The 21,002-nt window shown below is 46.0% G+C and overlaps 1 protein-coding gene across 1 annotated transcript in view; it reads right to left on the minus strand.

Moving 5' to 3' along the window:
- The window catches only part of JAG1 (jagged canonical Notch ligand 1), a 67,573-nt gene that overhangs the window by 35,420 nt on the left and 11,151 nt on the right, over window positions 1-21,002 (minus strand). The window contains exons 3-5 of the mRNA XM_081856843.1: window positions 14,190-14,241; window positions 2,811-3,065; window positions 1,527-1,587 (exon numbers count right to left, since the gene is read on the minus strand). Coding sequence (XP_081712969.1) covers window positions 1,527-1,587; window positions 2,811-3,065; window positions 14,190-14,241 — 368 coding nt within the window. The remainder of the gene's footprint in view (window positions 1-1,526; window positions 1,588-2,810; window positions 3,066-14,189; window positions 14,242-21,002) is intronic.

Genomic DNA, 21,002 nt, shown 5'->3' on the forward strand with positions numbered 1-21,002 from the left:
AAAGGACTCCCAAGGAGAGGGGAGAGGAGAGGAGGCTGAGGGAACACTCCACAAGGGAGGGTGTTCGAAAAAGGGTAAGGGGCTGCCAGCTCTGCAGGCAAGGGGTGACATAACTGGCATCCTGAGCCCCACAGGGGTGCTGCAGAAAGAATGTACAGTGGTACCTCGGGTTAAGTACTTAATTCATTCCGGAGGTCTGTTCTTAACCTGAAGCACCACTTTAGCTAATGGGGCCTCCCGCTGCTGCCGTAGCACAATTTCTGTTCTCATCCTGAAGCAAAGTTCTTAACCTGAGGTACTATTTCTGGGTTAGCGGAGTCTGTAACCTGAAGCATCTGTAACCTGAGGTACCACTGTATTTACTCCTAGGGCTGGACAACTCCCTCCTTCCCACACCCACTGTCCCTAAACTTTCCCTATTTAAGGCTTTGTATTTCATCGCACGACACAGGGTGGATTCACCACTCTGGGTCTGCGGAACTCAGCGTCGCAGGACGTAGCAGAGGAAGCAGACGCCGGAACTGGGCTCAAAGGACTGGAGAAGCTTGGCCTGGTTGGGTGACAGCCCACGTTCCTGTGTCCAGTTCTGTGTCCAGCAAAGTGGGGAAACCAACCCCTGGGAATTAAATTCTACCCTGTGGGATCTGTGACACCATAGCAGGCTGCATGAGCTAAGAAGGTTGATGCTTATGCAAGAGACAGATAATTACGCTGGCCTTAAAAAATAAAAACAAAGCAGTGGCCTTATACAAACAAGGATTACATAACCCCAACACCATCCAGAAACCCTACCTGGATACGAAAGCGAAAACCAATTATTAGAAATACATGCAGATGAGATTCTTGGCTTTCTAGCTGGATCCCTTATACTGTCTGGCTATATACAAGCTCTGCCTCTCCCTCCCTCCCTTTCTCCTTGTCTGCTGGCCAAAAGAGAAGAGACTTCAACTTCAAAAGACTACGGCAAAAGACTCTGCCTTCATCAGTATCTACAGACAAGATTCCATCCAAGCTATTAACCTCTCATCACTCCCAAGTCTGGCTCCCAAGACCAGAGGAACCAAGAGGCTGCATTAATCCTATTCTAAAGAATGCTCAACTTTTGCCTATTGATGGGGGACAAAGTTGAGGGAATGGGGAGGGAGGGATGAAAGCAAGTCATGTAATTAAACACACTATAGAGGAAAATGCCTCGATCAGCAGATTTTGCACACAGGGGGGGAGGGAAAGTTTGCGAAGAATTTCGGCCGCAGCTCATTGCGAAACATCCACAAATGCATTCATCCTCTCGCCTCCATGCCCAACACGGAGAGATGCTGGGCATTTCGAGCAAGGGAAACGTTTCACCTCACTGACGCCAAGAATGGAGAACATGCAATTAAACATTTCATAATGCAGCGGGAAGAAGGGGTAGCGTTTCTTTCTTCCTCCCTCCCTCCCTCCCTCCCTCCCCCCCGGCTAGACAGCCCCCCGTTTAATTTGAAAAGTTACGATTGCTTAGCCAAAGGAAGATTTGTTTGGTTTACCTGCACTCTCCGGGAATTTTGCAAGAACCGTGTTTGGGGCTGCAACCCTGACGACAGATGGCTATGGAGAGAAGAAGGGGGGATTAGAAGGGTATGTTTGGGGTCCCCCCCTCTGAACAGCACAAGAGACCCTTTCCCTGGACTCTCGCCCCTCGTGGGAACGTTTTAATCTCCCGCTAGTACTGTAATCCTACCAAATCCAAGGTTTAAACAGGTCCCTTGGATCAAGTCTACTGGAAGAGAAACTAGGGTAGGTAATGTCTCATGACAGCAACTCCATCATCCCTGGAGCAGAAATTTAAGTCCCGTTTTCAAAAGCCTCCCGTGATGTGCGAAAAACTCTCTTTCCAACATATACATTATAAGTCTCCACGTTTTCTCAGGAAGAGAGTCCATTCCCTTTCAAAAGAGCCAAAATGTTCTACGCAGATCCACCCCTACCTTCTCCTCATTGCAAACCGATTTGCATTTGAAAGTGAAAAGGCACAGCCCCACAGCTGAGTATTATTTAGGATGCAGGCTCATAACCGAAAAAGAACCTTTCTCTTGAGCAAGCACCTTTCTCTTGAAGCTTCACTATCAGAAAAGAAGAAACCTTGCTTCTTCACACTATGAAACGTATCTGATTTACTGTCATGTAGCTGCCTTATACCAGGGACGGGAAATTTGTGGCCCTAGGGATACTGTTGGGACTACAGATACCATCAGCCCCTGCTGCATGGCCAGGGATGATGGGAGTTATTCTGCTAGGCCTCCATTCTTACCTGCATCTTGTTTCCAATTATGACTGGCAGAAGGTAGATGACTGCTAAGCTACATGGACCAATTGCCTGACTCAGTAGAAGACGGATTCCTCAAGTACAACTCTGAATAATTCCATCTCAGTCGCCACCATTCAAAAACCTCTGTTATATTGAGCCGCAAAATCAGTTTTCCTTGAACCTGGGGTCTCCAGCTGTTTTTGGACTACAACTCCCATCATCCCTGACCACTGACTGGTCCTGCTAGCTAGGAATGATGGGAGCTGTAGTGCAACAAAAGCCAGAGACCCAAGTTTGAGAAACACTGCACTAAATTGAGGTTGCAAGACCCATTATCATGCATCGTTAAATGAGGCCTAAGAACCCTCCAACTTTGCTTGGGATGGTGCGGGACTCTCGGTTAAATAGCTGACCTGTTTGCCCTCAACTTGCCTGGAATTAAGGGGAACGGAAATGATCTTTGGTGCTCCCTGACTTCTAGTGCCACACAATACCCAGGGAACGTAACACGGGCATCACAAACCTTTGTCACAGTCCAGACCCATCCAGCCTTCCAAGCACGTTTTGTTGCCGTTCTGGTCGCAGGTGTAGTGCCCAAAAAAGTCATCTCTCGGCCGGCAAAACTTGTTGCAGCCAAAGCCGTAGTAGTGCTCGTCGCAAGTGACCCGGATCTGGTATTCGAAGTGAGCCACACCTGCATTCTGCTTCAATATCTGCCACTGGCGGCTCGGGTTGATCATCCCAGAGTGAGATGCCTTTTCGATGATGCTGTCGGCATCTTAAGGGAGGAAGAAAACAGAAATCAGAAGGGAAAGAGCAGCCTGCAGGTCTCTGTTGCGGCACTCCTTTTCATATGAATGGACCCACCCCCCAAAGGAAGAAGAATCAGCGAGGTTAAGCCAGGATACACAGAAATATCCCCACCAAAGTGCAGCACAGCTGAGCGGAGAAGGCTGGAGAGATGACTTTCCTTCAAAGCTCAGGGCTGATACACACACTTGTCCCTTCATGGATGCCAGTACAGTCGTACCTTGGATCCCAAACCCCTTGGTACTTAGACGTTTTGGCTCCTGAACGCTGCAAACCTGCAAGTGAGTGCCCTGGTTTGCGAATGTTCTTTGGAACCCAAATGTCCAACGGGGTCTCTGTGGCATCCGGTTGGCTGCAGGAGCTTCCTGCAGCCAATCAGAAGCCATGCTTCATTTTCCAAATGTTTTGGAAGTCGAATGGACTTCTGGAAAGGATTCCGTTTGACTTCCAAGGTACGACTGTACATGGTTTTCTTCTACACAAAATAGGTATCCACAACCCTGTGCAACAAGCACACACATGCACACACCTTGCATGGTTTCTGCACACGGCAGCAACTGAAACTGTTGCCGGCTGCTGAGTGTTTATGCAGATGGGCAAGCACTAAGCGTTGCCTCATTTACCCAACATCGCCAAAACCACTACGAGGACTATTTACACAAGATTAATCTGACTGTGGGATAGCACTTATTAATATTTAAACTCCACATTATCATCTGTCTTGAAGATTTAGGCACCGCTATCAAAGTAAGATGCAGGCCCTGCCTGAAGGCATAACAATCTAATGAGCGGAGGATATTAAACGTTTCATCTTTTTAAACATACTTCCCTTTTTTCCCCCCTTTTACTAGCTATGCCAATTCCCATTATGCGCACGCAGACTGAAGCCGTAAGCACATAGGAAGCTGCCCTTATCTTCTTCTCCTTTGGCGATTACTTGTAGCCAAACAAGATTGTCTTCCATGAACACAGTTTTAACAGTGAGTTCGTAAGTGACTGTGGAAGCCAATTCTGGATCCACACGTCCTTCCACAGTGGGGACATAGGTTTCCAGGCAGGAGTTGATCACAGTGTGGATTTGCGAAACGTGCCTTCCTCTTAACACATTTCTCTCTTTCGTCCTGAGTTCGAGACACCTTTGGTAAAGGCTGTTCTCCAATTGGAGCACTTACAGGCCAGTGTTTCCCACTTGTCAGTGTTTATACTACATTTTTTTAGATTTGCCTTGAGAGAGCCTTAAACCTCTTTTGTTGACCACCAGCATTACGCTTTCCATTCCTGAGTTCGTAATAAGGTAATGCTTTGGAAGACGATAATCAGGCATCCGAACATGACCAGTCCAACAAAGTTGATGTTGAAGAATCATTGCTTTGACACTGGTGATCTTTGCTTCTTCCAGTACACTGGCATTAGTTCGCCTGTCTTCCCAAGTGATGTGTAAAAAATTTTGGAGACACCATTGATAGTATCTTTCGAGGAGTTGGAGATGGCATTTATAAGTGGTCCATATTTCACAAGTCTATTTAGCCCTGAACTGTATCCACAGAGGCTGGTTGTGGCTCTCTCATATGGGGTGGGCGATATATTGTCCAAAACCAGTTTGAAGTCCATATTGTGATATCAGTTTCATAATTTATTGTGAATATATTGTGTGCAATATATTGTGTGTGCCATACAAAAATTGCAACGTGGGGAAAAACGTTAAGTCAGCCATTCAATGCCTCTACATAACTCCATCCTTATTTCAGATATCACAATATATTGTTGTATCGCGGTGTTTGGCTGGTGATTTATCGCGATGTCAAAAACCAGATATTGCGCAGCCCTACTCTAAGATGCCAAGAAATGTTCACTGTAAAACCTCGAAGCCAGAGCACCGATGCAAAGCCCAAGAGAAAAATGGCTTCTTAACAACCAGAGGAAGGCAAAAGGCAGGAGAGGCTGTATTCTGCAACAACAAGAAAGTAAAACTCTCTGCTTGCAAATGCCCTGAACTTTGTTCTGATTATTCACCCATCTGCAAGATATCGTTTTACATCTGACTTATAAACGCCCTCAGGCCAACTACAGTAGAAGTGTTGCAAAACCCTATTTGCTCTGGGCAAGATTCATGCTAGAGATTTCCTGCCAGGCAGGTATAAGCTGGAAACACTTTCCCTTCTGAGCCAAGCGGTGACATTGGCACTCCACTTTCAGAAGTTCACCTGGTTTTCAGGTTTTCTCTGCCCCCACCCTCTGCGAAAGCAAGCCGTCGTGTTAAATTACCCCCTCCTTTTTAGTCGTAGTAGCCAGGGCTCAAAATTCTTTTTATCGCTCTAGACAAGGAAGCAAAGATTCCCCTGGAATCTCCTTCAAAGACTGCCTGGTTCTACGACAGCCTCCCAGACTTTTCAAGAAAATGCAAAACTGCTACGCAACAGATCAGCAAAAACCCTAATATTTCACACGTGCCTGGGACCTGGTACGTATCTGTGGTATTTCGCTTGCTAGCCCGGCCTCGAGACTTCAATGATCTGGCAGCACCTTACAACCTGCTGGACTGCAGACCAAAAATCTATCATAAAACAGCCAAGAGCTGCCTCTGTAGACTAAGGGAGGAGGGAGAAGGCAAAGATAAGAGGCGGAAAGCATCCATGCTAGCTGGCAACATTGCTTATGTATAAGTATATTGTGGCAGCAGGGCAGTATCCAAAATATTAAACAAAATGAGGAATGCCCATGAAGTCAGGTTCCCCCCCTGACTCAGAAGGACTAGGGCTGTTGTTCTTGTTTACTGAGTTTTCTACTCCATAAGACTGTGGTGGCTTTCCAGTGTCCCAAAGCCAGGATCTTTCCCAGCTTGGCGAGCTGAGAACCTTTCAATAGGACAAGGTTTCAGCAGCAGGACCTGAACCCAGGGCCTTTTAAACTTAAACCACCACAGAGACAGCCTCTGTTTCAAGAAGCAGGGCAGTGGGGGAGAGCAGAGCCTCAAAGTGTCTCTATTTTCCAGGGGCAGCCCCAGATTTACAGAAGCCATCCCAGTTTCCGATATCTCCCACTTTTCCTTAAAGGTAAAGGTAAAGGGACCCCTGACCATTAGGTCCAGTCGTGGCCAACTCTGGGGTTGCGGCGCTCATCTCGCTTCATTGGCCAAGGGAGCCGGCGTACAGCTTCTGGGTCATGTGGCCAGCATGACTAAGCCGCTTCTGGCGAACCAGAGCAGCGCACGAAAACGCCGTTTACCTTCCCACCGGAGGCGGTACCTATTTATCTACTTGCGCTTTGATGTGCTTTCAAACCGCTAGGTTGGCAGGAGCAGGGACCGAGCAACGGGAGCTCACCCCATCGTGGGGATTCGAACTGTCGACCTTCTGATCTGCAAGTCTTAGGCTCTATGGTTTAACCCCAGCGCCACCTGCATCCCTCCCGCTTTTCCTTGGGGTGTCCCTATTTTCATCGGAGAAATGTTGGAGGGTATGGCAGAGAAAAAGGTGAATAGACACTATAAATCCACTTTTCAAAGAAGGATTGTTCGGGATAGGACACTCTTTTACTTAAGGTACTTCTATGCCAGCCTTCAAAATAAATTCCATCGGTTTACAACAACAACAGTATATGAAATCATTTGTCTTGCTTGCCTTCCAGGTTCCAGGGAAAGGATCTGTATGCTGCTGCAAATCACCATGCAAGATATAAATGCCTCCCCCCCCCCCACTCTCGAATTAGCGCCAGTCACAGGCTATTTGCAAACCCAGCATGAAATAAGTACTATGCATTTTCAGCCAGCACCAGGCCTTGTGTTCCAGCTCCTGCTGTCAACCAAAGGCCACAGCGGACTCTTTTGGGGTAGGGCCAGAGAGCCCCCATGTTCCTGCATTCAATCCCTGCCATCTCCCGGTAGCACTGGGAGAATCCCTTGCTGACAATACTAAGCTAGGCAGAACCAATGGCCTGACTCAGCATACTCATTAGCAAAGGTAAAAAGGTAAAGGACCCCTGGACGGTTAAGCCCAGTCAAAGGCGACTGTGGGGTTGCGGCGCTCATCTCGCTTTCAGGCTAAGGGAGCCGGCGTTTGTCCACAGACAGCTTTCCAGGACATTGGGCCAGCATGATTAAATTGCTTCTGGCACAATGGAACACCGTGACAGAAACCAGAGCACACAGTTTACCTTCCTGCTGCAGTGGTACCTATTGATCTACTTGCACAGGCGTGCTTTCGAACTGCTAGGATGGCAGGAGCTGGGACAGAGCAACCGGAGCTTGCTCCATCGTGGGGATTCGAACTGCCGACCTTCTGATTGGCAAGCCCAAGAGGCTCAGTGGTTTAGACCACAGCGCCACCCACGTCCACACTCATACGGACCAGTTCACACTGATGCTTCTTCGCACAATTCTCTGCCCAGGGAAAGCTAAGTGGGATCATGCGGCGTCACAGAGAAAAGTGACTCCTGAGATGTGGCATTACTGGCCAGTTATTAGCAACCACACAGGGGGAAGCAGCAACAACCACCACCACCAAGGACACTCTCGTAAGCAGCTTTGGTAGGATTTTCCACATATTCCTCGCTCCCTCTCCCCGCTTGGCAGCGTGCACGAAACCAAAAGGAAATTAGTTCAGAGTTGTACAAACCTGCCATTACCGGGCCGCAAGGATGGAAGGTTAAGGACTGGCAATCCCATGGCGGCAGACAGTGCAAAGAGTCAAGTCAGCCAGCCTGGAGAGAAAGCGATCCTTACAGTTCTCATTGTTCCCGACACAGGAATCATATGATTTGAATCAAAGGGGTAAAAAAGGAGGAACTGCAGCAATTAGGAACTGAATGAAGGGGGCGGGGGAAGGATTTACATTCCCAGGAATACGCTTTTGGCTTCACTTTGCAAACCCTGCATAGCCTGTGCAAGAATCACAGAAACCACAGTAAGGCTTTTGTCCATGTGATGCAGTTTCAGCTCCAGTGCGCTGGAAGACTGGGTGTTAACAGGGAGCAAGCTCATGCAACTCAGTGCAGTGTGGTACACTGGTTAGAGCTGAGAGACCAGGGTTCAAAATCCCTATTCAGCCAGGAAACTCACTAGGTGGCCTTGGAGCAGGCATAGTCCATTGGCCTAAAACCTATTTCACAGGTTTGCAGGGGAGGTAAATGGGGGAGAAAAACAACGTGTGCCACTTTGATCTCCTTGGAGGGAAGGTGGATATAAATAAATCCAATATATGAATGAACAAACTAGGTGAGTCGTGTCAGGCTTTTAGGAGGAGCTACTGGTGAACTGACGGGCGGGGGGGGGGGCAAATAAGATAATGCAACTGTGGAGGTGAAACACAGGAAGGCAATTTAGATAATACACAGAGTCACAATCGTTGGTCCAACGTAGCCTGATATTGCATCCCCTACCAGGCAGCAGCTCTTTCAGGCCTCAGAAAGCAGCCTTCTCCAACCTGGCTATTCAAAACCTGGCGCTCAAAAAACTGCCGCGCCGCCACTATGTGATTTCTGTTCTCATCCTGAAGCAAAGTTCTTAACCTGAGGTACTATTTCTGGGTTAGCGGAGTCTGTAACCTGAAGCATCTGTAACCTGAAGCGTCTGTAACCCAAGGTACCACTATAGTCTCTCAGTTGTGAAATGGGTACTGTATTTTTTGCTCTATAAGATGCACCCGACCAGAAGACGCACCTAGTTTTTAGAGGAGGAAAACAAGAAACAAGAAAGCAATGCAAAGCCTCTTGAGCGAAGATGGAGGAGCACTCCCGCTGCGCTCAAGAGGCTTTGCGTGGCTATCCAGGAAGCCAGAAGAGCAAGAGGGATGGGTGCCCACCGATCCCTCTTGCTCTTCTGGCTTCCAGGATAGCTGCGCAGCCTGCATTTGCTCCATAAGACACACACACACATTTCCCCTTACTTTTTAGGAGGGGAAAAGTGTGTCTTGTAGAGCAAAAAATACAGTACTTTGTAACCTGCTCTAAAGACCCGTGCATACCATCATTCCTACAGCAGCGCTGCGACTTCACATCTTCAATGCTGAAACCTAGCCCTGAGCAGAATGGGCACTTTAGTTGGGTCTCATCAGGAACTGACTTTCAGAAATCTGTCTGCCATTTCCCCTTTATTACCCTCACAACAGGTTTCAGATACGCGGGTCTGCACACACCTGCGTCTAACATGCTGCCGAAGTTCAATACGGCACTCGACTGCGTCACAACATTCCTGTTCTTCCAAGCACACAACTCAAGATGGAGAACAAACGTACCGACTCCTGAAAGTTCTGCTCTTACAGAGGACAAACCAATGCATTGCACTAAAAACCTACGAATCTTCAGGATATAGTGCCTTGACTTCAATTTATGGAGAAATCCTGACCAAACATTTGTTCCTACGCTACAGAATCAGAAGGCAGAACAAGAGAGCTTGGAGTTAGTTCTTCAGACGAGTCCCAGCTTCAGAATGCTTTTCAGACATAGCAGCAACAAGTAAAACACTGGAGGAAGCTCTCTTTGGCATAGTCCATCAATGACCACAACCCTGGTCAGCTAAGAACAGCTGCCAAGGGCCAGAGGAGGTGGCGCTGATGATGATGCCAAAAGATAGCATCAGGAAAGGCAAGACTTCAACCAAACTTTGCAAGTACATCCAGCAGTTTCTGCTTGAAAACAAAGGCTGCAAAGTATCTGAAGAAAGCACTCCTGAGCTCTCACCCATTAATAGTTATTTATTATTGCCTCACTTCAGCCCCCAAACCGATAAACACACATATTTGTGTACCGTTCTTAACAGGGTGGTCCACCCTAAGTCCAGTTAAGTTCTCTTTTTTCTTTATAGTTTAGCTTTTCAGATCGTAGAAATTTACAATCAATTATCCAACAACCAACATAAAAAGAGAATTTCAAAGAACTTCCCTCCTCTCCTTTGTGGGTCCTTATATTAACCTTTTCCTCCTATCTTTTCTATTAATCCAAATCTTTTAAATCTCCATTATACCCCAAACTCAGCATTGAACTACAAGTGTTATTCCAATCCTACTAATGATTTTAATTGTTTTTAAGGTAAATTATGCATATTCCCCATTCCTTATTATAATTTGGGTCATCCCGGTTTCCGATTCTTTCAGTCCTTTTTGCCAATTTGGCATAGTCCATTAACTTAATCTGCCATTCTTCTCTGATAGGGACTCTTGTCTTTTTTCCATCTCTGGACCACTTACATCTGAGCAGCGGTGGTCCAGTTACGTTCTCAAAGGACAAGGATGGCACAGCTGAAAACCACAGCAATGGCACACAAGAGATGCACTCTCGTTGGCTAACCCGGCAACAACAGATCTTTCTGGCCTTTTTGAGATTCGCCAGGCATTGAATAAGAGGGCATCTTTGTTTGGGGATGGCCTGCGTGAGGGCTTCCCAGAAGTAACTGGCCGGATGCTGCTGTAAACAGGATGCAAGACTAGACAGACAGGCTAGATGGAGAGTCTGCAGCTCTTCGGACATTACTGAACTCCAGTTCTGAACAGCCCCAGGCAACATGACCAATGGCCAGAGGAAATAGGCATTGTTGTCCCAAAACATCTGGGAGGGCCACAGGACCCCCATCCTCAAGACACACCCTTAACTTTTTCCAGCTGTTCCTATGGATTTGGTTTAGGAGACTGGTGTTCACCATCTCACCTGGAATAGCTCAGTCAGTAGAGCATGAGGCTCTTAATCACAGGGCCATGGGTTCAAGCCTCATGTTGGGTAAAAGATTCCTGCATTGCAGGGGGTTGAACTAAATGACTCTTGTGGTCCCTTTCTACAACCCAACAGTTCTGCGATTCTTTAACTAGCCAAGTTTGAGGTTTGCAATTAAAAAAAAAAAAGGTTATCCAAGTTAATCACTTTCAGGAAGGGGCAAAGCACTCATTACAAATCAGAGCACACTAGGCGTCTGTAAAATGCTCTAGAAATTGAACTATCTTATTATTATTATTATTATTTTAAAAGAGCAAAAAGCAGGAAAATTGTACTCTATTCACCAGCAAGTTCTGGTAAATGTTTGCCAGTAGTAAATAAGAGACAAAACAAAAAAAGAGAGGAGGCGTTCTTCATTGTAAGGGATCTCTAGTGTGATCCCTTTAAAATATACAATGCTCAATCTACTGCAAGTTTAAATTGCAAACATATGCAGGGCCACATCTGAACTGGGTCAAACATTTCTGGTTCAGAAAATGCATTTTGACATTTTGGTTGGAGGACATCTTTTGCCTCCAGAATGTTAAGGCAAAATAAAGGGCTCATTGTGAAGCTTTAGAAATTTCGGTTTCATGAAATAAAGATGAGATCTATTCAAAGGAGAGATAGTAAAGGCTCTGAATGAAAAGGACTGGGATCCTCCGGCAAACAACAGCGTCTTTCAAACGCAGGCATTTCCTCACAGGGGTCAATGCAGAAACACCTGTAAAAGATTTCTCCTGTTTTCCATTTGAGGTTAACATAAGCATGTATATCTGTGTGCCATCAATCATCTAATGTCACCAGTGTCCATTGTAAGATGCACTTGATTCTGGAACCAAAGTGTTTGGGTGACTCTTTTTGCAGTACCATAACAACGTCTTTTGTTTTGTTTTTATCTTTATGGCGATACCTTAATAAGCTGCCTCTAACAAGACCCATTTGGACAGGTTTCCCTGGAAGATAATTTTGCACAATGATTTGGGGAAGAGAATGACCAAGATTGTATGGATAGGAGAGAAGAGTTTTACAATGAGCACATCATTTGAGTTTTCTTCCCTATAAAATGATCCACACCTGTGATATATGAATAGTAGCAACACCAGATTTACAGGACTCTCTTAAGGTGAAGCACAATTACTCTAAGCACTTCATATATGTTAGGGAAAACTATTCTGTGCAATGGAAGTACGTATTTTGGCCATGTCACTGGGCCTGCCTGTATCCTAGCCGTGCAGCCATTTTTGTATGCAAAGCCTGAAAAAGTTGGAATACTTTTAGCCTCGACAGGGGAAACCCAAGTAGAACCTTCCGCCCAACTCGGTGCAAACAGTCATGACAGACAATACTGTCAAATATTCATGGTTTAAGAAGGGCAGAAGCAAGATTGAGAAAACCGTCAACTTCTGAGCACAAGCCAGGATGCCAATAGCAAGCAGTCTTTTAAGACACCAGGCAGTTGCAGTGTCAGCAGCAAGAGATAAGGCTGGGGCATATCTGGAGAAGGTACCGCAAGCTCTCATTTACCTCTGAAAAGCAAGGGCAGCTACAGATGCAACCAATACAGTGGTACCTCGGAAGTCGAACAGAATGCGTTCCGGAAGTCCGTCCGACTTCCGAAATGTTCAGAAACCAAGGCGTGGCTTCCGATTGGTTGCAGGAAGCTCCTGCAGCCAATCAGAAGTCAAGTTGGACGTTCAGTTTCCAAAGAATGTTCGCAAACCGGAGCACTCACTTCTGGGTTTGTGGCGTTCGGGAGCCAAAACATTCAACTCACAAGGCGTTTGGGATCCAAAGTATCTCTATGGGAAAAGGGATCTCATCAAACGCCCATTAAGCAGCAAGTTTCGATGGCAGTTTAGCCAAACTCATCTCAACACAGTGCCATTCCCACTGTCCATTTTTTCCTGCTACGTGGGAATCACGCAATGTCTGTGATTGCGGTATGCTTTGGGAGCCGCCAAAAGGTCATCTGTAAATTGGAGCTCGCACAATAAAACTGCATGAAGGGGCTGTAGGATGTTTGTGGAGCACATGGGTCGCAAACAAAGGGTGTTCAGATGGGGTGAATGTGAGTGCGAATCCAGAAAGATCTGGGGGGCACTAGTTTGGATGCCCCTTGAGTCATGGAAAGGGCATATGAACCAAATTTTAAAGCTTTACTTAAAGATGAAAAGGATTCTGCAGAATGGTTTCTTTGAATCAGTATTTTTATAAAGCACACTTGTTTGTTAGAAATTCAGAATCGACTGCACCTATGAGTCCACTGCAAAACCTGTTTATTTCCACACAATTTTGCAGCCTTCCGAGAAATGGCAGGGCGGACTGCTCGTAATCTCATGCACAGAAATGACTGAAGTAGCGCCATTGTTGCCGATGTCAAACCGAGATGCTGTTGGAAGACTACCCTGGACTCTCCGGTGGCTGAATAGCATTGTTTTCAGTCACCTTTACCAGAACACACCAAAGAACTTCCACTTGCATGGAGATCTGTGGATTTCAGCTTGACTCGGAAGCACAGCACACTTGTGATTTTCTGGGGGCATTCCCCGCCATCATCCTAATACTGGAAATGAACCAACCGACCAATGGTCTACTGGTGGATTCTAACAAAGCATGGAGATTGCTTCTCCAAACAGATGGATCTTTCCAGCTCAGAGACTCAGGCAGCTGCCATTTTACTGGGCAACCCACGCTGTGTGCAGACCATCTCAAGTGAAGCTCACCCTGGAATTAGGGGAATTTAAGCTTGTCTTCTAGGGACACGGGTGGCGCTGTGGTCTAAACCACAGAGCCTAGGGCTTGTCAATCAGAAGGTCGACAGTTCGAATCCCCGCGATGGGGTGAGCGCCCGTTGCTCGGTCCCTGCTCCTGCCAACCTAGCAATTCGAAAGCACGTCAAAGTGCAAGTAGATAAATAGGTACCACTCCGGTGGGAAGGTAAACGGCATTTCCCTGCGCTGCTCTGGTTCGCCAGAAGCGGCTTAGTCATGCTGGCCACATGACCTGGAAGCTGTACGCTGGCTCCCTCGGCCAATAAAGTGAGATGAGCGCCACAACCCTAGAGTCGGCCACGACTGGACCTAATGGTCAGGGGTCCCTTTACCTTTTTAAGCTTGTCTCCCGCACGGAATTTCAGGCTGAAACAGACAAGCTCCACACCAGCCTCCAACCTGGAACTGCCTAGATGTTTTGAACCACAAAACACCAGGAGGGTCCCAGGTTTGAGGGGGCTGGTTCATACCCTTCCATTTGCCCCTTCCCATAAAGGATCAGTGCATACCTCTTCCGACCCAGAATCTCTGCAAAGATCCAGCCCCTTCCTCTATTTAAGCTGTCCTTGCTGCTTGCTTTTAGACAGCTTGGTGGCGAAGGGGAGGAGACACACAAAAAAGGCCATGTGCATACTTACTAACACTGTCGTTACTGTAATCCCAGGCTTCAACAAGCAACGTGTAGGATCTCTGTAAAGAGAGCAAAAGACACCATGTTAGTATTTAAAAATAAAAATAGAAATAGAAATCATGGTAATGAGGCTCACTGTCTTTTTATTAGAGCGTGCTTTGGAGAAACGACTCTGCACGCATTTTCCTGACAATCATGTGCTGCTCTAAACATAAATAGGCAATAGATTACAGCCGAGACAAATGTGATCCTCTTGCAGCTGCTTAAACTACCTTATCCAGTCTGACTAAGCTACCTTATCCAGACTGACTCGAGCAATTTAAGGTGAAAGGTCTCTTTATCTTTGTCATCGCTAATGCATCTCACATTCTCAACCAGGAAGTTCTGCATCCACCGTTTGAGGCCTTGCACAGCTGAGATGTCGCTGCAGTTTCCTAAACACACGGTAAAGGAAGGAAAGTGGCCCCCAAAGGAGGAGGAGGATTTGGTTTTTTTTAAAAAAGGGGGGTTAAAACTTTTTTTTTTTTTTTTGCAAGATCCCAACATTTCCCCATTCTGCATGCCCAAAACCAGGTTGCTAAGGATTGTAACTGTCAAGGTTCAGAACCATAATCTCTAGAGACTCTGCTTTTCAGCACCTCTTTGAACGCTTTGTCTGTGGCAAAGCCATCGCTGCTCCCACAAGTATCAGGTAACTAAAGGAAAGGACGGGTGAATCTAGGGAGGGAGGGGGAGGAGGAGGGAGAGAACTGCATAAAGCAGTCTTAAAAAGAAAAAGGAAAGGGGTGGGGGACTTCACAACCCAACCCTAAACCTATTTGGAGTAAGAGGGAAGAAATATAAAAGCTAACTGCCACCTGCACACTTGGGATGTACACAAGCCAAACTTATTCAGACAAGAAGGATGCTAACGAAACCAAAGCACCTTTTATCCCTAGCCTTGAGCAGAGAAAGAGAAAGAAATCTTCAAGAGTTAAGCACACATTCTTCATGTGCCCCTCCTCCTTCCATTCCACAAGTTCAGAAAACTTCATTTAAAAGTGTGGCATGGGGAGGGGCAGGCAAGGAGGAAGGACACACAGACACCAACCCACGATAATTCAGGGACAGGGATGTTTTCTACGAAGCCTACCATCAAATGCTACAAGTCTTAAGTGATGTATTTTACAAGACGGCAAGCTACAACATGCTGTAAAATGTTGGTGAGAATTGCGGGACATGCAGGTGTACGATGCCAAGGCAGCCCCTGGTTCATCTTTCTGCACATTAAAATGACACATCTGGAGTGGTCATCTGTGTTTTAAATGGTCTTTTTAAAAAGAAAAAAGAAAAGGAGAGAGAGAGAGAGAGAGAGAGAGAGAGAGAAAGAAATACCAAGAGTCCTGTAGTCATGCAAAGATTGAAGTTGTTGTGGTTGGAAAATCTGAAGTTTTTACAATGACCACGAGGGATAGAAATTTAGACACACACACACACACACACAATGAACAAGCTTGGTTTCTCAGCCGGACAATTCCACAAGCCTACACATTGGGAGCGTGCCAAAATATTCCGGTGACCAGGTGTCAGTGTTCAGTCACCTTAGCTTTGTGGGACGTGGGCGAAGGGAAATTACTCTTAAGACTCTAACTCAGGCAGCAGAAAAGAAAGTTGTGACTCATAAGCTTAAAGTTTGCCTTCTGACTAATGACATTGTTAGCATTGGCTATCAATCCATTTGCAAGGGTGGCAAGAAGGGAATTAGGTTTTTTTGCAGAGACAAACAGCTTCCCTGAAAGAAAAGTAAACAACTGCAAGGTGCAAGGCATAACACTGACTTTAAAAGAGAGAGAGAGCGAGCGAAAAGAATTCAAAAGCAAATTCATTTCTCACGACTTAGCTCAGCATGCAGCCTCTGAATTGGGGGGGGGGGGAGAGAGTCTAGCTTGCTTTTTAAATAGACAGTGTTGGATTGCAGCCTAAATATGTTTCATATTGAAAGCAGACGAGGATTCCATTTCGTTCACTGATAACTGTGGGAAAATGCTTGGAAAAGTAAGCAAAAGTTGGGCAAGTAGAGACATGTGCCCCATCTTGCAATGAGTGGCCAAACTTTTTTTATTATCGTTATTTATTATTGCATTCATATTTCATTAGCGCTGCGTACTGTACAGGCATTTCTCCCCACGCAACATACAGACGTTTTTTAAAGCACACACTCGAGGACCCTCCTTCCATCAAGTGTACACACGTACACACACACACACACACACCACAAGATGCCAGAGCCAGAACATAAATATACATTCAGCTCAACTTGGAGGCAGTTCTATCTGTCAAGGCAGCCTTCCGCCTTGGATTAATTGCAGCAACACTCCTCCTGAGTCAATGCACAGAGCCAAAACATGTTAGAGCAAGTTGGAAGCATACCACACCAAAAAACAAAGAGCCAATTATGGTCACTCCTGCTACCTTCAGTTAAGAGGATGTTTTCACTGCAGCCTTGCATAATCGTTTGGGAAGATGTTCTGTTTTAAGGCATAGCAACAGTTCCTGCTCATTCTTAGTATTGTTTACTGGCCTGCCCCACCCCGGGCAGATGGGGAGGGAGGAAAAGCAGAATATTTTTGCTTAAAGTGCTACTGTTACTTCATACCTGGCGTTGCCACATTCCAATACAGCCCTTTGCAAATTTGTTTTGGGGTGGTTTTTTGTTTTTTGTTTTTTTTTTAGTTTTGAAATAAAACAACCACCCGACAAACACACATTCAAGAAAGTCACTTTCTGCACTGAAACAGAGTCTCGAGACACCTCAGAGGTCTGCCAAATTTGTGGCATTTGTGAACCATAACAACACTAATCACTTCTTCTCTAGCAGTGAGTGTCCACCCTCAACGATATCGGGAAAGGTCCGATAGTCATTAATTTCAGCTCAAATTAAGAGCTCTGTCTCGACTCAGAAACTTGCAGCAGTAAGCAAAAGAGTGAAAAAATAATTTTTCGCACAGCAAGTTCGCCTGTTCTTGTAGACCAGTCCCTTCCACAATTCAAACAGATACCCAATTTGTGTTTTGGGTTCTGTTCCTGTTAGGAACTGGGGGGGGGGGATTCTGCTAGCACCCAAATACAACCTCCTTGCTTTCAAAGCCATGCACCTCAGAGATGATAGAGGGTTAAGAGGTGTACATCAATCCCCACTCTAGAGATCAGCAATTAAGATAGCTGAGGAATGCATGCATACGGCACAGAGGCTTAATTTTTCCCATGCCATGTCTGACCCTTGCACATCTTTGAATAAATACACCAGTCAGGCACAAGAATTCCACATCCTGAATCTTATCCCATCAAACCAAGGTACTAGGCAACGAGTCGACACTGAGCTAGGAGACAGAGGGACACCTAATTAGCTAGTAAAACGGGGGACCAAAAGGCAGGAGGCTAATGAAAGAATCTAAGAGGGCTCAACAAAAGAAAACAGTCTACCATGAAGTTTAGGTTATGGGAACATTTTAGTGCGGGAGACCAGACCTCTGTGCTTTGCCCGGCACCAAAAATGCACATGTCATGTCATTGAACTTGATGCACAATGAAGACCAGGGATGGGGAGCAGGGGACCCTCCAGAATCTGATGGACCACAACACTCAATACTCCTGACCACTGGTCACGCAGCAACAATCAGTGTTCGAAATTAGCCAGGCACAAGGCGCATTTGGCATCCACCTATCAACCACTTGTGACTAAGTGAAGGTGCCTGGGTGCCACCTGACATCTCCACCACCTGGAGGTGCACACCTGGGGATCACTGCATCTTGGCTGTTTTCACTCACTAATATCCCATCCTGTAGAATTCTACCAGTTATATTTTATCTGCCCAATCGGAATGAATTTCTGGAACCAAATTGCTTTTTCTGTGCAACCTGAGTAGCAGTCACCCATTCAGAAAAAGAGGTCAGAATAGGTATCAGTCCACACACACACACACACACACACACACACATATATATACAGTGGCACCTCGGGTTAAGTACTTAATTCATTCCGGAGGTCCGTTCTTAACCTGAAACTGTTCTTAACCTGAAGCACCACTTTATCTAATGGGGCCTCCTGCTGTCGCCACGCCACCGGAGCATGATTTCTGTTCTCATCCTGAAGCAAAGTTCTTAACCTGAAGCACTATTTCTGGGTTAGTGGAGTCTGTAACCGGAAGCGTATGTAACCTGAAGCGTATTTAACCCAAGGTACCACTGTATTCCATTTTGGTAACTGTACTCTTGGGCTAAGAAGCCATTTGGCATCTAACTTTTATACCCTAGTTTCTAACACTAGCAACAACCCCTGTGGCATCAGGGAGTTCATGCAATGGATGGTTACATCTGCACCGGTTTGTTTTTGCATGCTGCAAAACCATGGGTGGGGAACTTGCTTTTCTATCTGATTAAATTTAATTATGTACCCCGTCTTTCCGACAACAACCTTCGAGTTCAAAGCAGCTCACCATCATGTGGCCCTCCTGGTGTTACTGGGCAACATCTCCCATCATCCCTGACCATTGGTCATGCTGGCTGGGGCTGACCAGAGTCCAACAGCCCCCAGAGGGCCACAAGTGCCCCTATCCTTTCACTGTCTGTGCGTGAACAGGGTGCCCATGTATATCTTGATATGACAATCCCAAAAGATATACCAAACTCTGTCTAAGCTGCACCACTTTAGGCTGTGAATGGTCGAAAAAACCACCAACAAAAATAACTTCCACATAGCAGACTAGATCCCAGAGAATCCTTCTCTCCAACTTGTTGTTTTCCATGTGCATGACATATGAGCTCACACACATGAGCATGGATGGAGCAACCCAGTCAGAGCCAGGCGACCACCTCAGGCTGCAGGATCCATGAGGCAGCGGATCCCAGATATGCAATCTGGGTGCCAAATGGCTCCTTAAACCAAAGTTACTGTCGCCAAAACAGAAAGCCTGGTTGCCATTTTGGGCCAGACGGCTCAAAAGTCATTTTTTGAATACGTCTTTCTGCTTCCCGAAATTCATTCTGACTGCGCAGATAACATACAATGGACAGAATTTTACAGGAAGCGTAGCTTGTGCGTGAAAACAGGCCAGATCCCAGGATCCTCAGGCAAAGACCTTGAGATGGTGGAGACATCAGGTACCATCCTGACAGCTGAGTATCTTCGCTTGGTTGCAAGAGCCAGGTGCAAAATGCACCTGGCGAATTTCCAATGCTGGGAGGGTGTGTGTGTTGCATATGAGCCCACACCAGTAGCAGAGATGGAGCAACCTAATCAGAGCCAAGAACTGCTGCCTTCACACACATATTGGTTAAGGAACGGGTGACAAAATCTGTTGAGGGCCCCCAGGGACCTGTTTCTCCAATCCTCTCTGCATCCCTTTCATGGCAGGGCAGGTTTACCTGGATCAAGATGCAAAGCTGCCCTTCCTTGCTATGATAACGGATCATGATGCAGGTAGCACCGCACTCCCCCTGCAACACTGCCTGCTTCTGCCGCAGCCCTGCCAAACCACCACCAGCACCAGACCACATCACCGCAGCCCTACATCACCAGCAGACCTGCTCCCGTGTTGCTAATTCAAAATGTGATGCAAAATGTGTTTGCCAGGACAAGATGTACAGAAAAAAAGGCATTGGGGAAAATCACAGAAGAAGCTGCACTTCTGTTGCAGTTTACTATTGGATTCCAATGGATTGCTCAATATTGCTTTATTTGATTTAAGCTGTTTATTTTAAAGTTATTGTGACTTTTTATATAGGATCCGATTGTTACAATTAATTAATTATTTAATTGTTGTTGTTGATTGTTACAATTATTTATTTAATTGTTGTTGTTGTTGTTGTTGTGTGTTGGAAGCCACGCAGAGTGGCAACACAGCCAGATGGGCAGTGTAGAAATATTATTATTATTATTATTAATAATAATAATAATTTATGCTGGACACAGCAATACAGGGGCAGGAATGAGACAGCTAGTCTGTGGCCCTCCATAAGTCATTGGACTCCAATGCCCAGCAGCCCCAGCCATGATGGCAAATGAGTTGACATGATGGAACTTGTAGTTTAGAAGAATCTGGAGAAACGCAGGTTCCCCATTTCAGATGTAAAAGCTGGCCACAGCAGAGCAGGACTGATGGAGTCCAGCACAAAACTGAAACAAAAAACCAACACACTACTGATAAGATCTCCTTTAAAAGAGCAAAGTATGGCTGTTAAAGTGGCAACAGGTTGGGTTTTTTTAACCACAATCCTAGTCTCTCCCACACACTGATATCCTCATTGGGTTTTCACGGGCATTGTTGGTAGCTAACCACACACTCCCAGGTGTGGGGAAAAGGGAAGGATTAGGCTAAGCATATGATCAGATTACAGGTGAGAACTTTCAGGCCCCAGGCCAGGAGTGGGGAAAATCTGTGAATCTACAGATGTGCTTGGACTATAACTCTCATAATTCCTGATCACTGGCCATGCCAAACCTAGGCAAACCTAAAGAGGCTGAAATTTAAGAGGACTTGCAACTTCTGGCCAAGTGATTGTGGAGGCGTTTCAGAAAAGAGTACCCCTGCTTCTTGCCCAAAACGTTAGAAACAAAATTAAGTTGGGTCCCATTTGAAAACAAAAGACTACAGTATATTGATCCACACATATACCCAGTTGCACCAGAATTCCCATCCAACTGAAAGGTTTTAGGACTCCCCACTAGAAACAACCTCAATGCACCTGCTCAAATCCCAAACCTTCCTTCTCAAGCCATTTGGCAGCGTTCCCCCTTTCCGCAACTGGTAAAGAGATCTCTGTGGCCCAAACTGCATTCCAC

This window comes from Podarcis erhardii, assembly GCF_964252035.2.
Source record: "Podarcis erhardii genome assembly, chromosome: 3".
In the NCBI taxonomy this organism is placed as follows: domain Eukaryota; kingdom Metazoa; phylum Chordata; class Lepidosauria; order Squamata; family Lacertidae; genus Podarcis; species Podarcis erhardii.